The 13,057-nt window shown below is 35.1% G+C and overlaps 2 protein-coding genes across 3 annotated transcripts; one reads left to right on the top strand and one right to left on the bottom strand.

Moving 5' to 3' along the window:
- Positions 1-2,640: 2,640 nt before the first annotated feature.
- Positions 2,641-8,899, bottom strand: LOC115421184 (N-acetylmuramoyl-L-alanine amidase-like). The gene is made up of 4 exons (XM_030136935.1): positions 8,667-8,899; positions 6,341-7,195; positions 4,605-4,815; positions 2,641-3,032 (listed from the first exon to the last, which is right to left on the bottom strand). The coding sequence occupies exons 1-4, from the start codon at positions 8,737-8,739 to the stop codon at positions 2,729-2,731; spliced, it is 1,443 nt and encodes a 480-aa protein (XP_029992795.1). The 5' UTR covers positions 8,740-8,899; the 3' UTR covers positions 2,641-2,728.
- A 1,479-nt stretch (positions 8,900-10,378) lies between these two features.
- On the top strand, positions 10,379-12,874 carry LOC115429180 (trafficking protein particle complex subunit 5-like). 2 transcript variants are annotated; one of them, XM_030148439.1, is made up of 3 exons: positions 10,379-10,425; positions 10,623-10,895; positions 11,978-12,874. In XM_030148439.1, exons 2-3 carry the CDS (start codon positions 10,626-10,628, stop codon positions 12,272-12,274), a joined length of 567 nt encoding a protein of 188 aa, XP_030004299.1. In that variant the 5' UTR covers positions 10,379-10,425; positions 10,623-10,625; the 3' UTR covers positions 12,275-12,874. The 2 variants fall into 2 exon arrangements, with proteins under 2 accessions (XP_030004299.1, XP_030004308.1); XM_030148448.1 differs by having other exon boundaries at positions 10,387-10,470.
- The last annotated feature ends 183 nt before the right edge of the window (positions 12,875-13,057 follow it).

The raw sequence follows: 13,057 nt of genomic DNA, 5'->3' as shown, positions 1-13,057 counted from the left end.
ATCTTTTTTTTTCCACATTTACTTATAATGGGCAAAATTTCAAATGTCTGTAGCAGCAAAATTACTGGTTGAATTCAAACCAAATTAGGTTTATACTTGCCAATGACCCAGAATAGATGTGATTACATTTTAGGAAAAGTAGATCAAAGTTTTTTGTTTTTTTTATTCTTTTTTTTTTTTTTTTTTTAATTCTTTTTTTCCCCCATTTACTTATAATGGGCAAAATTTCAAATGTCTATAAAAATGTCAATTTTGTTTCAATTTACTTTAAACTTGGCACATATATAGAGGCAGTTGATATACTGACATCAGCACATGCATAGACATGATGACATCAGCTGGATCCATGCTAAAATAAGATACAATACAAGGAAGGGACGGGGTTTGTTGTACCAGGCACCACTTGTTTACTTTTTCACATGAAAAACATTTTACTACAGTTTCGAGATGACATGAGGGATCTCAGAGTTTACTTTTAATCATAGGGAGTTTTTACGATATACAGAGTGAGTGGTTCTTCCTCTGTATATGTCAGCAGTAAAGAAATAAAATGGTTGGATGTTATGATTTATTCTATCAAAGTTCAGTGCACTTTGCTTTGTAGAATAGAAAAACAGATATCTGTGGGTTATCAGAATACTTCACACCCAAGGAACTGTGCAGTTTACAAGAAATGGGCTTTCATTTTCAGTTCACCTCTTTCACCTCTTTTTACAGGGTTTACTTTGTCCAGACTGGTAATATAATAATACCTCTAAAGGAACAGAAATAACTGAATATTTTTTTTAATGTGTTACACAAACATCAGCTGCTTTGTCCACATCTTTGTTGTTTTTAATCCACATGCTTGTGCAAGGCACTTAACCCCCCATTTGTTTACTCTTTGTGTGCGCAAAGAATTCACAATGGTTTGAGATCTGTATTTAGAAATTATTGTATTATTATTTTGGGGTGGTAAATCATTCATGTCCCATTAGTGGTTTGATACATGCTATACTTTATACTGGGAGCAGATAAGAAAATGCATGATTACGCATCTTAAAATGTAATTACATAGGCTCACATTTGTGTTACAGCATTATAGATCATGTGGTAAGGTTCAGGGTTCTTTTATGTCATCATGTTTTCAGGTGAAAGAAATGTGTCCTCAGAACCAGCAGCGTACACTAGACAAACAAATCCTATAATAACTCAGATTAAAAACTTATATAGATATAACTATAGATGGGTATTAAATAACTGTACAAGGTAATGAACTAAAATTAATGGGGAAAAAAAATATCAACTACAGCATAACCTCATCTTTTAGATCAGTCTTGTGTTCAATTCTGTCCTTCACTGTTCTATAATTTTACCTCATATGTTGTATATATGTACAGTATATGCCTGTCTAATCTGAATATACAATCATGTGAGCAGAAAACCTTTGGCCTTTTAATTTCATATATGATATTTTTGAAAAATTCATGTTCAGTCATTACTTGCTGTGAACCTGCAGATGGCGCTGCTCATAGATAAATTAAAAATTATTTAAGTTTTAAAAAAGGCTTAGGCAGTTTACATTTCAACCTAGTAATCACAGGTAACATAATAACCCAGTAATGTAGTAAATGCCAAAGTAATAACCGGTAAAAATGGAACTAATATGAAAAAAATAATACCATATTCTAATTTAATCTTCCTCTATGTTCCATACAGTCTCGTTATGTTTCAAGTACAACTGTGGAAATGATGTGATTAAAGCTGTGACCGGTTACCTGGAAACACTTGTGGTAGTTTTTGTGTATTAACCATGAATTAGACCAGCAAAATGCAACAGTACCTGTTTCTGTTTCATGTCATGGTAATGTTAAACTAAACCAAACATCAAACAGCGACAACAGCCAGTTAGGCCTAGGAATAAACAAAGCAGGCCCAATCAGGTTATAATATGCTCCAGTGACTCAGAGGTGCATTGATGATTAAATGTAATGTCCTTGACTCAGATCTGACTCACTACCTTTGGTTCACGTTATTTCCAGTCTCTCGTTCCCTTTGTTGTTTACCATTTGCTGCATCCTCCAGTGCAAAGAACTCAGCAGCATTAAATTATGAGGAAATGTTTACAGATGATTAGTCAAAATACACACAAACAAATTAAATAATAATGAAAAGTATAATAATAATAATAATAATAATAATAATAATAGTCACTATGACATTGTTTTGATAAGCTTATCCAATGTCATATCATTTATTTTCCTAATTTTGGACACATGATGTTGTTGAGCTCAGACCTGAACCAACTGAATCAACCCCAGATCATAACACTGTCCCCATAGGTTTGTACTGTAGGAACTAGGCATGATGGGTAACCATTTCATCGACCTCTCTTCTCCCCCTGATGCACCCATTACTCTAGATCAGGGTCAGTCAGGACTCATCAGACCACATGATCTTTTCCCATTGAAACACAGTCCAGTCTTTATGTTCTCTATTAATCTGATGGGTGTTTCAGAAATGAGAAGCTACTCCAACAGTTAAAGATGAAACATATTAATAACTGCAGTAATTATCCAATAGAAGGATCTGAATTATCACTTAGTTAAAGCCAGGTGGGGACTTTTATAGCCACCCTGTAAGCATAATCACTCCATAGACTCATACAGTAAAACCTTTTTATTTATCAAAGGAATGACAATTATCCTGTCATTTCTAAAAATCCAAAACATAGAGAACTGTGTTGCTGTCACTCCCTGAAATGCTCCCAGCTTCTTATTTCTGAGAAGAAAGCATCTCCAGGACAGGAGGTGTAGTTCACCACTTGTCTGTGCCCATGGATGGTAAAGTTAGAAACTAGTCTTCCCCCATCTACTGCACACTGGACCAGTCGGTGTCGCAGTAGGTCCATGGAGTAGTGAGAAGGCAGGGTTGAGGTGTAGTTGCCGATGATCGATACTCCATACCCGACATCATTGTGGCCTCTGGTGTGTGTGCCGAGAAGGTTCCAACCTCTGCCTTCGTATACATAACCATCAGAGCCAACCACAAAGCTGAGGGTGGAAACAGAGCAATTAGATTACATTACATTACATTACATTAGATAGAACTTTATAGATCCTCAGGAAATTGAGCACAATACCAGATATATAGACAAGAAATACCACAAGAAAATAGCAAAACAATGACTCTTAAAAACAAAACATTATTGGAAAAAAAAACAGGCAATTGCACATTGTAAAGTACTAGTACAGTAGAAACAACAAGTTGCAAGGTGCTAATAAAGAAGTAATAATAATAACAATAACAATAATAATAATAATAATAATAATAATAATAATAATAATAATAATAATAATAATAATAATAAATAATAATAATAAAATAGCTAATTATTTTGTATGTATGTAGTGTATATTATATGTATGTATATATGTAGGTATAGTTTAATAATCACAGGATAAAAGTTATAATAAGGTGACAACAGCAATAGTCATAACGACATAGAAGAAGAAGAAGAAGAAGAAAAAGAAGAAGAAGAAATAGCTATTTATGTTCTATGTATGTAGTGTATATTATATGTACAGTATGTATGTGTGTGTGTGTGTGTGTGTATGTATAGTTTAATAATCACAGGATAAAAGTTATAATAAAGTGATGACAGTAATAGACATAACGACGTATAATAATAATAATAATAATAATAATAATAATAATAATAATAATAAATAGCTAATTATGTTGTATGTATGTACTGTATATTATATGTACAGTTTGTTTGTATGTATGTATGTATGTATGTATGTATTATGTATGTGTGTGTGTGTGTGTGTATAGTTTAATAATCACAGGATAAAAGTTATAATAAAGTGATGACAGTAATAGACATAATGACGTATAATAATAATAATAATAATAATAATAATAATAATAATAATAATAATAATAATAATAATAATAATAATAATAAATAGCTAATTATGTTGTATGTATGTACTGTATATTATATGTACAGTTTGTATGTATGTATTATGTATGTATGTGTGTGTGTGTGTGTGTATAGTTTAATAATCACAGGATAAAAGTTATAATAAAGTGATGACAGTAATAGACATAATGACGTATTATAATAATAATAATAATAATAATAATAATAATAAAATAGCTAATTATGTTGTATGTATGTACTGTATATTATATGTACAGTATGTATGTATGTATTATGTATTATGTATGTATGTATAGTTTAATAATCACATGATAAAAGTTATAATAAAGTGATGACAGTAATAGTCATAACGACGTATAATAATAATAATAATAATAATATTAATAATAATAATAATATTAATAATAATAATAATAATTAGAAGAAGAAGAAGCATTAAAAAAAGCTAAATCACCAGCAACAACAAAAACAAACATTGCACACTGGAATAAACAACAAACAACCTAAACAACATTGCACCACAGAACTGCACTATAATGTACACAGATAACAAACCAAACGTACAGGAAGTAGTCTGAAAGCACTACACATTTATGGTAACTGCACTGATAGCTGCTTTCTTTGGAAAATCCCCCACACAGCCAGGATGTGGATAGTCTTATATAAGTCTGGGTACCTGTATCCTATGTCACCCCATCCGCGGATGTCCTGGTGGAAACGCTGCATGTCCCTCATGTCACGAGAGCAGTGTGGGAAGGTTAAACACGGAGAGGACGGCTGATAGGTGTGGTGGACGTACAGAAACTGAAGAGGCAGGGACAGTGGGAGTGGAGTGCCGTTGTAGGCCTTTGCCCCCCACTGACAGCGGGGGATGATTTGAGGACAGACTGGGATGAAGAGGGGAAGAGGATGAGGGTTAGATGTTCCATTTTGTATGACTCCCCAAACACATGAGGCACGTTAAATAATCTAATGGATCGACAAAACCAAAATGATGTATTAAAATTCAAAAATTGTGTGTTGATGAACTATAAGTGAAGTGAGTTCATCTTGGTAGTTCTTTTAGGTTCAACTGGACCAACTACCAAGAAGAACGATGACCTGGACAAATGAGAACTTACACAGACACTCTTGGTTCATCAGCAGAAAAAGGCTGTGTTCACTCTACATACAGATCCGGATGTAACTTCCTATCATGTGGCAGTGATGCACAAATGGAATACAGAGTGCATTAGTGCATAATGTTGCAACCCTTGGGTGTCGTGAGTGATTGATTGCAAAGAAAATGAAATCTTAACTACATTTTTGAAATCATTTTAAAGCTAGTGGTGGATACTGTAACCTACTTAAGTATAAATTTGAGGTATTTGTCCTTTACTAGACTGTTTTACATTACTTTATACTTCTACTCCATTTTAGGAGCAAATGGTCCACTTTATTTGTCTGACAGCTTTGCTCATTTCTTGTTCAGTGAAATCCACATATCTTTAGGTGTACTGATTTTGATTAAGGGCAAAAAAATTATCCTCCTTCTGTTTTTTTTTTTTTTTTGGCGATTTTGTTTTTTATTACAGACAGGTAAAGCAAAGAACCTGGACTGAGACTCAAAGCCATGTTGCTGCACTTAGGTCTTGTGCACTACCAGGTGATCCACCAGGGTACACCAAGAAAATTCTGCTCCTTATAGTAAATAAACTGAAATAAACTGGGATGGCTGGAAGATACATAGCTACAAAGCTGAAAACAGGCCTTTAAAATATGAAAATTTGACTTTCATAGGACAGTAACCCAACAAACGTGATGTTTTATAGAATATTATGCTTTAAAGTATGTAAAGTACTTAACATGACTCAAGTGCAAACATTTACTGCAGGAAAACACAACATATACATCAATGTAGCAGTAAAATTAATCCAAAAGTAGCATATATAATAGTAAAACCCAGCCAGGAGTTATTTTACTGCACGTTTTACTTTTACTACTATCTCAACTTTTACTTTTTTGTGTATTTTACTGATGATTGTTGCAAATTTTTACCCAACTTAAGTTTGGAATTCGTGACTTATCTTTACAGTGTGATATTAGAACTTTTATTCTAGTATTCTAGTAAAGGATCAGAATCCTATGAACCATTTTCTGCAATTTTATTGAGAATAACACCTGTTGATGGTTGGATGGATGATGACACAACTTGATTGTTATTTGCGTATTTTTTTGATTGTGTGTTTTTGTTCTGTAATATTATTAGGTGTTTCTTTTTTATGTGTATATTTTGTACTTCTATATGTACTTTCTATGTGCTTTGTTTGTTTGTTTGTAACTTGTTCACTTGGTTAATGGAAGAAAATTTCAATAAATACATGTAAAGAAAAAAAAAAACAAAACATCAGAATCCTTCTTCTAATAGCTCACCCCAGTATTTGTGCACAAATGCCTGCAGTCCATCCCTCACCGCCTTCCCCACTCCAGTGTCCTGAGCAATCCATTGTGTCTTCTCCAACCTCCAGACCATCTCCAGTGTCTCCATCACCTGAGTCTGAAGATCAAGGGACTCCAGAATGGATCTGGAGAGCTCCCTTCGCTTCGGGCTAATGTAGCCGGTCAAATCATCCAGACCCTGGCCTTCATGCAGAGTGAAGTTATAGTATCCTTGTAAAATCTCACTGATGGATGGTGGTTGTTCAGATGTAGGTAGACTGCTAACGTATGTGCCCAGTATAGCTCCATCCATGCCTCCGTTAATGACAGCATCAGTTGCCAGAGTGGCAGGTCGAGACAGTTTGAAGACTTTTGGGTGGTCCACATTGTCCCAGCATCCATTTGGGCCCAGGCGACTGGACGGTGGGAAATCCTGGAGGCTGAGGAAAGACAGACCCAGCGTCCTCCCTAATGTCAGAGGGAAGATCCCAACTGGAGGTGTTCCTTCCATCCGGGCCTTCAGTCCTGCCTCGATTCCCAGCAGTAAGGGCGCTAGAGCTACTGTGGTGCCATCAGGAGCCAGAACTACACCTCTTTCTTCACCGTGGTCCGTCACTAAGTGGTGGATGGCTTTGTCGAAAAAGGATGAAGAGTTATGGATGGACGTCTGCAGCACCACAGCATCACTGAGGTTATACGAAGAACCCAACAAGTGGATGGTCATAGCATCATCATGGCCTGCAGTCCTCCTCAAGGCCCGGATCAGATCCAGAGATGACAGACCAGGATTGGAGTCTTCAACCTGCTGCACAGCATGAATGAAGCTGTCCATGTTACGCAGGAAGCCACCTAACAACAAAGAGGTCTAATGTATGAATGTGGCAATGAATAAATGACATGGTTACCACAAATGATCATTTATGAACATGTATAAATGTAGTGCAATGTTTACTCATTAACCAAAAAACACATTTACACACAGAACAGTAAGTTTACAATTCTAAACTTCAATATATCAATTACTGAAACATCATATTTAAGTGGTTTTATGAAACGTGAAGAGGTTGCAAAATTGATTTTAAACATAATCACTCCACTGTTACAAAAATCAGACACAAACTCTAACCCACACTATAAAAGTCACAATGTGGGCTGTGTGACTTAACAAACACAAACAACATTTACGCTATAAAACAGGCTAAAGGTAGTTTTAACAAATACTAAGTTAAACTGAGCATGCTTAAATCATACTGATCACTTTTCAGTAGAAAAAAAGGTGATTAAGAAGTTGTTGCTGTTAAAAAAGTTTACAATATGATGCATTTATTTATTATGAATGTAAATCTTGCAAATCCTGACTAAATCAGCAGTGGTATCAAAATGAATGCTATTCAAGACATTTAAATTTCCTTTAAAAAATAAAATTACTAAAACTTTTTTTTTTTTTTTTTATTCATAGAAAATACAAATATTCAAGTACTTATCTAAATTATTTTTTTTCTGGAATATTTAGTAAATATACTTTGACTAATATTTAAAAAGTTTGAATATACTTTATATTACACTGTTACCCATAACAATGGAACAGACACATTCCTCTTTTTATTCCTATTTATACGTATCATTAATCACCTTTGGCCTGGTGCAATGGTTACATATTGAGCCTCAGTTACACTTTATCTATCAAGAATAAATCACATTGTCACAATCATTTCACGAGAAGACGAAAAAAATATTTTATAGCAACTTTATAGATAACAGTGTATGTGTTGTATTAAGTATTTATGTTCTATGTACATTTGATTAACTCTTAAAAATATGTTACAATGAATATTTTACCACTTTAAATCTACTCATTAATATTGCATGTCACTTTGTTGCCACAATTTTTTTTTTAAACAAATAAATGTCATTCACTGAATTTCACACTATACTGTGACAATTAATATCTTTTTCAAACGCAGATTACATCGGTTTAAGTGGCTGTTGGTATTAGAGATGCAGTAAAGGCTGATATAATCATCATAGTTAGGATCAAGTGACTGATATTAAGGCTTGCATTAGCTGAAATAAAATAACCCTAACCTTTCTTATCATTCTTATTTAGTAATTTTGAGAAAGGTTCAGTGTGAATGTGTGTGAATACTTTCTTGATCAATGTTCTGAAAACAATTAAAAAGCAGAGTAAAAACACTGAAGACAGTCTACCTGCAAAGAACTTTTCCTAATAAACATAAATACAAGCTTTGCAGCCAAATGAAGACTTTAATTCATGTGCAAATACAATTCAATTCAGTTATTCTTGAACAACTGGACTCACCTGCTGGTCTGCCATTGACCGTAAAGTAGCCGAATACAGCCAGGATAAAAAGCAATGGTCCAGATAACATCATGTTGCATGTCCTGGTTGAGCAGTATCTTCTCTGTGAAATGGATTAAAAATGATTCAAACTATCTTCAGTGTTATATAAAGAATGTCTACAATAATCTTCATTCAGGATTTACATGAATGTCATCTAGCTGAGACCAGTTGTTTAAATGTGTTTGTGTAAGGGTACGTGCATGTCTGCAATGTTGTGTCCCAATAACAGCACTCTTTGTACACTGTTGGCTTCAAATATTGACTTAGCCAACAGTTAAGTGTGTCAGCAAAACAGTCTGTCTCTACTCATCAGGTTAAGTTCTTTGAGCTTCTTTTTACACTTAAAGTTTTCGAGGCAGGAGATTATAAATTAAACTTCATCCCATTCCTTTTTGAATGTTTGACTTTCTTTTTATATAAATCCTTTTGTTGTTTGGTTTTAATGTTATATGCGAAATAAATTAACAAACAAGATAGCAATGAAAAATTGAGGGAGCTTTACATCAGAACATTGTTTCTGGGTATAACTGCCGGGTTATTGGTTTTATTTGTATGGAAGTATCTTGTGGCATATGACCCCATATGCCCACACTCACAGGCCTTTTCACTAAAGTCTCTGACTGAGCGTGGGTGGAGGTATGCTGGGAGGGGTGAGGTCAGTGAGCTAAAAGGCTTTGGTAAGTGAAACATTTCTGTACATGTTGTTGTCCACTATTAACATGTGCATGAAGGCTAATTAGAGGAACTTGGTGTCAATCAAGCACTCATATGATAACTGAGAGAGAACAACTCACTGTAAATATAAAAACGAAACACAGATTTGACCACACATGGGATGCAAATACTCACAAAACAAAACAAGCAACAAACCCACAGAAACATTTTACAGATCCTCTTTTTGTGTATTTACTTGTCATCATCATCAGCTTGTAAATGTTGTTGAGCGATCATTAATGTTGACATATTCCTGAACACTTGTACTTACCTGGTGGGGTGCCATAGACAGTGAAGTAGTCAGATAAATCCAGCATAAGAAAAGCCCCAAATGTAGCTCTACCCAATGTTATTTTAAAATGTCTATAATAATCTCAGTGCAGAACTAGACATACACTGAAAGGTGTTTTTACGCAAGTTTTGCTGATTGGACCCTTGCTCTGACTGAGCTTGAGTAAAACTATGCTGGGATACGTGAAGTCAGTGTGTACAGGTAGTTATTCAGAATTAACAAGTGAATGAAGGCTATCAGACCAAGATAACTAAAACACAACAGTTCTTACTTTTCACTCATGAAAACTTAGTGATGAATGTATTTTACATTTCTCCAGTTTGATCATCCTATTCGTTAAACAGTGGGCTTTTGTTTGCGCGTGTTTTTCAATCAAAATGCTGCATTGTTATTTTATATTTCACTTTTATAGATATCAAAATCATGATTATATGAAAAATTACGAGACAGTTTGGGATAAAACATTTCTAAGATACTAAAACATTGATTTAATACATTCTTTCAACAACTTAGGCAATACATCGAGCTTAAAAAAACATAATAATAATAATAATTATTATTATTATTATTATTATTATTATTATTTTCATAACATTTTTTTACAAGCTATTTCTAGCATGCTTACAGCAGCGGAAATACTGGTCATGTGACTTTGTGACGTCAAAGGCGGAACAGGAAGTAGCGTTGTTCAGAACGACAACAAATGCAATAGTAAGTGAAACATAAATTTTGCTCTATTTAAGAGTCTCCAGATAGGTTAAGTGAGAAATGCTCAGGTGTCCTTTGTTAGTAACTGAATCGGAACTGATGCAGACATGTTTTGGTTGCTTTGAACATACAGCAGCTGTTCGTTGTGGTTAGAATTAGCAGATGGTGCTGTCAGTGTCACTTTATTTGTTCTCTTTCAGAAGATGGAAACTCGCTTTACAAAAGGAAAGTCCGCTTTACTGGAGCGACCTCTCACTCGACCCAAAACCGAGGTGAGTGTGAGCGCTTTCGCCCTGCTGTTCTCCGAGGTGGTGCAGTACTGCCAGAGCAGGGTCTACTCTGTGACCGAGCTGCAGGCCCGGCTGGCGGAGATGGGCCAGCGGGTCGGAGCCAGCCTCCTGGATGTTCTGGTGCTGAGGGAGAAGAACGGCAAGAGAGAGACCAAGGTGCTGAACATACTGCTGTTTATCAAGGTATGGACTCACTGTGTCAATGCGATTGTCTGCCATAATGTCAGTGTTCTTTAAGATGGTAAAAGGGGCTAGATTGGATATAATCCAGTCCACAGAGCAGATAAAATAAAACAATCTGTAGCTCAATGTGTTAACTGTAGGCTGCTTTTGAAATATAGGACATAATAAGCATATTAGGCACACCAAACACATATACACATTATATACCACTGACAGGTGGTCAGTAATGTTGAGTGTTCCCTTACAATGATACATTTCAAAGCAGAAAGTTAACATTTTGTTAAAAATTTCTTGGAATTGGAAAAAAATATAATTGGCTCAGGTCAATCTGTAATGGCCAAATGACTGCGTCAGAGCATTTTTAAAACTGCAGGTGTTGGGCCTTCCCAGTCTTCAGCAGGTAGTGCCCTACCAAAAAATGTCCAAGGAATTTATTACTATCTGACAGATATTATGTAGGCTGCTTGGCTCTGATATGTGGCAATTTGTGATTGGTTGAAAAGACAGTGAACCGAGGCTGATTTCAAGGAAGCAGGAAAAACTTGAAATAAAGACAGAGAGGGAATGACTGTAAGATAGTCATCCTGATTGAACTTTCCTTAAATGTTTTTTCCTTAAACAACACAACAATAGATGGCTTTGAAAACTGTTGTGGGGTTGATCAAAACCTCTCTCATCATCATGTTTCTCGAAGGTAGTAATTTTTCTTTTTGTTTTCTTTTTACCGCATTTTTCAAACTGTAAAAACTTGATGAAATACAAAAAGTTAAAACAAAAAGTGATTTACAAAAAAAAAATCAAACAAATAACAAGATAAAGAAGGAGCTTGGATAAAACCAGGTTATGGTTCCTGGTAAAAGTATGTATATGAGAAGGTATAAGAAGTATTTACTGCACAGTATTTGCAATAGATTATGTCTTTCTTATAGTTATCTTTTGGTGTCATCACATTCTTCATTTAAGTGTCTGTTACACGAGCATAAACAGTAACTAAATCAAGTATTTTTGTCATTTATTAAACTAGGCAGCTGTCATCAAATGTGATCTTTTGTCTTTATCTTCACCTGCATTTGTGTCAACAGGTATCTGTGTGGAGATCCTTATTTGGTAAAGAGGCAGACAAGCTGGAGCAGGCCAACGACGATGACAAAATATACTATATCATCGAAAAAGAATCTCTGGTCAACACATATATCTCCGTTCCCAAAGAGAACAGCACTTTGAACTGTGCAGCCTTCACAGGAGGGATTATAGAGGCCATCCTCACCCACAGCGGCTTCCCAGCCAAAGTCACTGTCCACTGGCACAAAGGCACCACACTCATGATCAAGTTTGATGAGGCTGTGATCGCTAGAGACAAAGCGCTGGAGGGCCGATAGAGGGAGCGCCAGACAGTAACAAAAGATGGATTAAGAGACTGTGGAGTGTTTATTTACTGCTGGAATGGCTTTTAACAGTCGCCAATTGTTAATGCTTTATGACATTGTAAAATCTTTTCTTTATAAAAAGTTTATAAAGTGTTGGATTCACTGTGTGGAATGTATTTGTCTGACTTGCTACTTCTCCATTGCAGGTAAAGGTGAATCTTATCAGGTCAAAATCAGAATGTAATATGTGTGTTTGTTTATAAGTTCGGTTAATGTTGTGTTGCATATTTGTTTATGTTAAATGGACAACAACAATGTCATAACCAAACAAACACCTGATGGAAAACCTTTCATTTCCCATGTCAGTCATATAAATCTTGTGGCTGCATGTGTAATTAGTGGTGTGATGATATCATATTTGAATCCTCCTCAGACTGTCTGAATGTTTGTGGACTTACAGCTCTATAACACAGATTGCTAAAGGCGGGATATGTTACACAAATAACATGACTTAAGTGTTATGCCCACATGTGTTTCTGCAAAACAATGTTTGTAGCTCTTCTTTTATTTTGCTAGAATACAAATAAATGAATAATATAAGTTTTGGAAAAATGTTTGTTGAATTCTGGGGAGTAAGTGGTAAAGTTTCATATCTATGAAATCATGGTGATTTGGATGAAGCAATGAGAGAAATCTAGTGTTAGGAAAGCAAAGACGAAATATGAGTCATTACCTCTGCCAAGGAGCTTAATCAGCCACATTTTTCTGTCTGTCTGCATTATGCACAGACAACTG

This window comes from Sphaeramia orbicularis, chromosome 1, assembly GCF_902148855.1.
Source record: "Sphaeramia orbicularis chromosome 1, fSphaOr1.1, whole genome shotgun sequence".
Taxonomy (NCBI): Eukaryota; Metazoa; Chordata; class Actinopteri; order Kurtiformes; family Apogonidae; genus Sphaeramia; species Sphaeramia orbicularis.
Note: the sequence above shows the minus strand (reverse complement) of the source record. Positions and strands in the feature narration are given on the sequence as shown.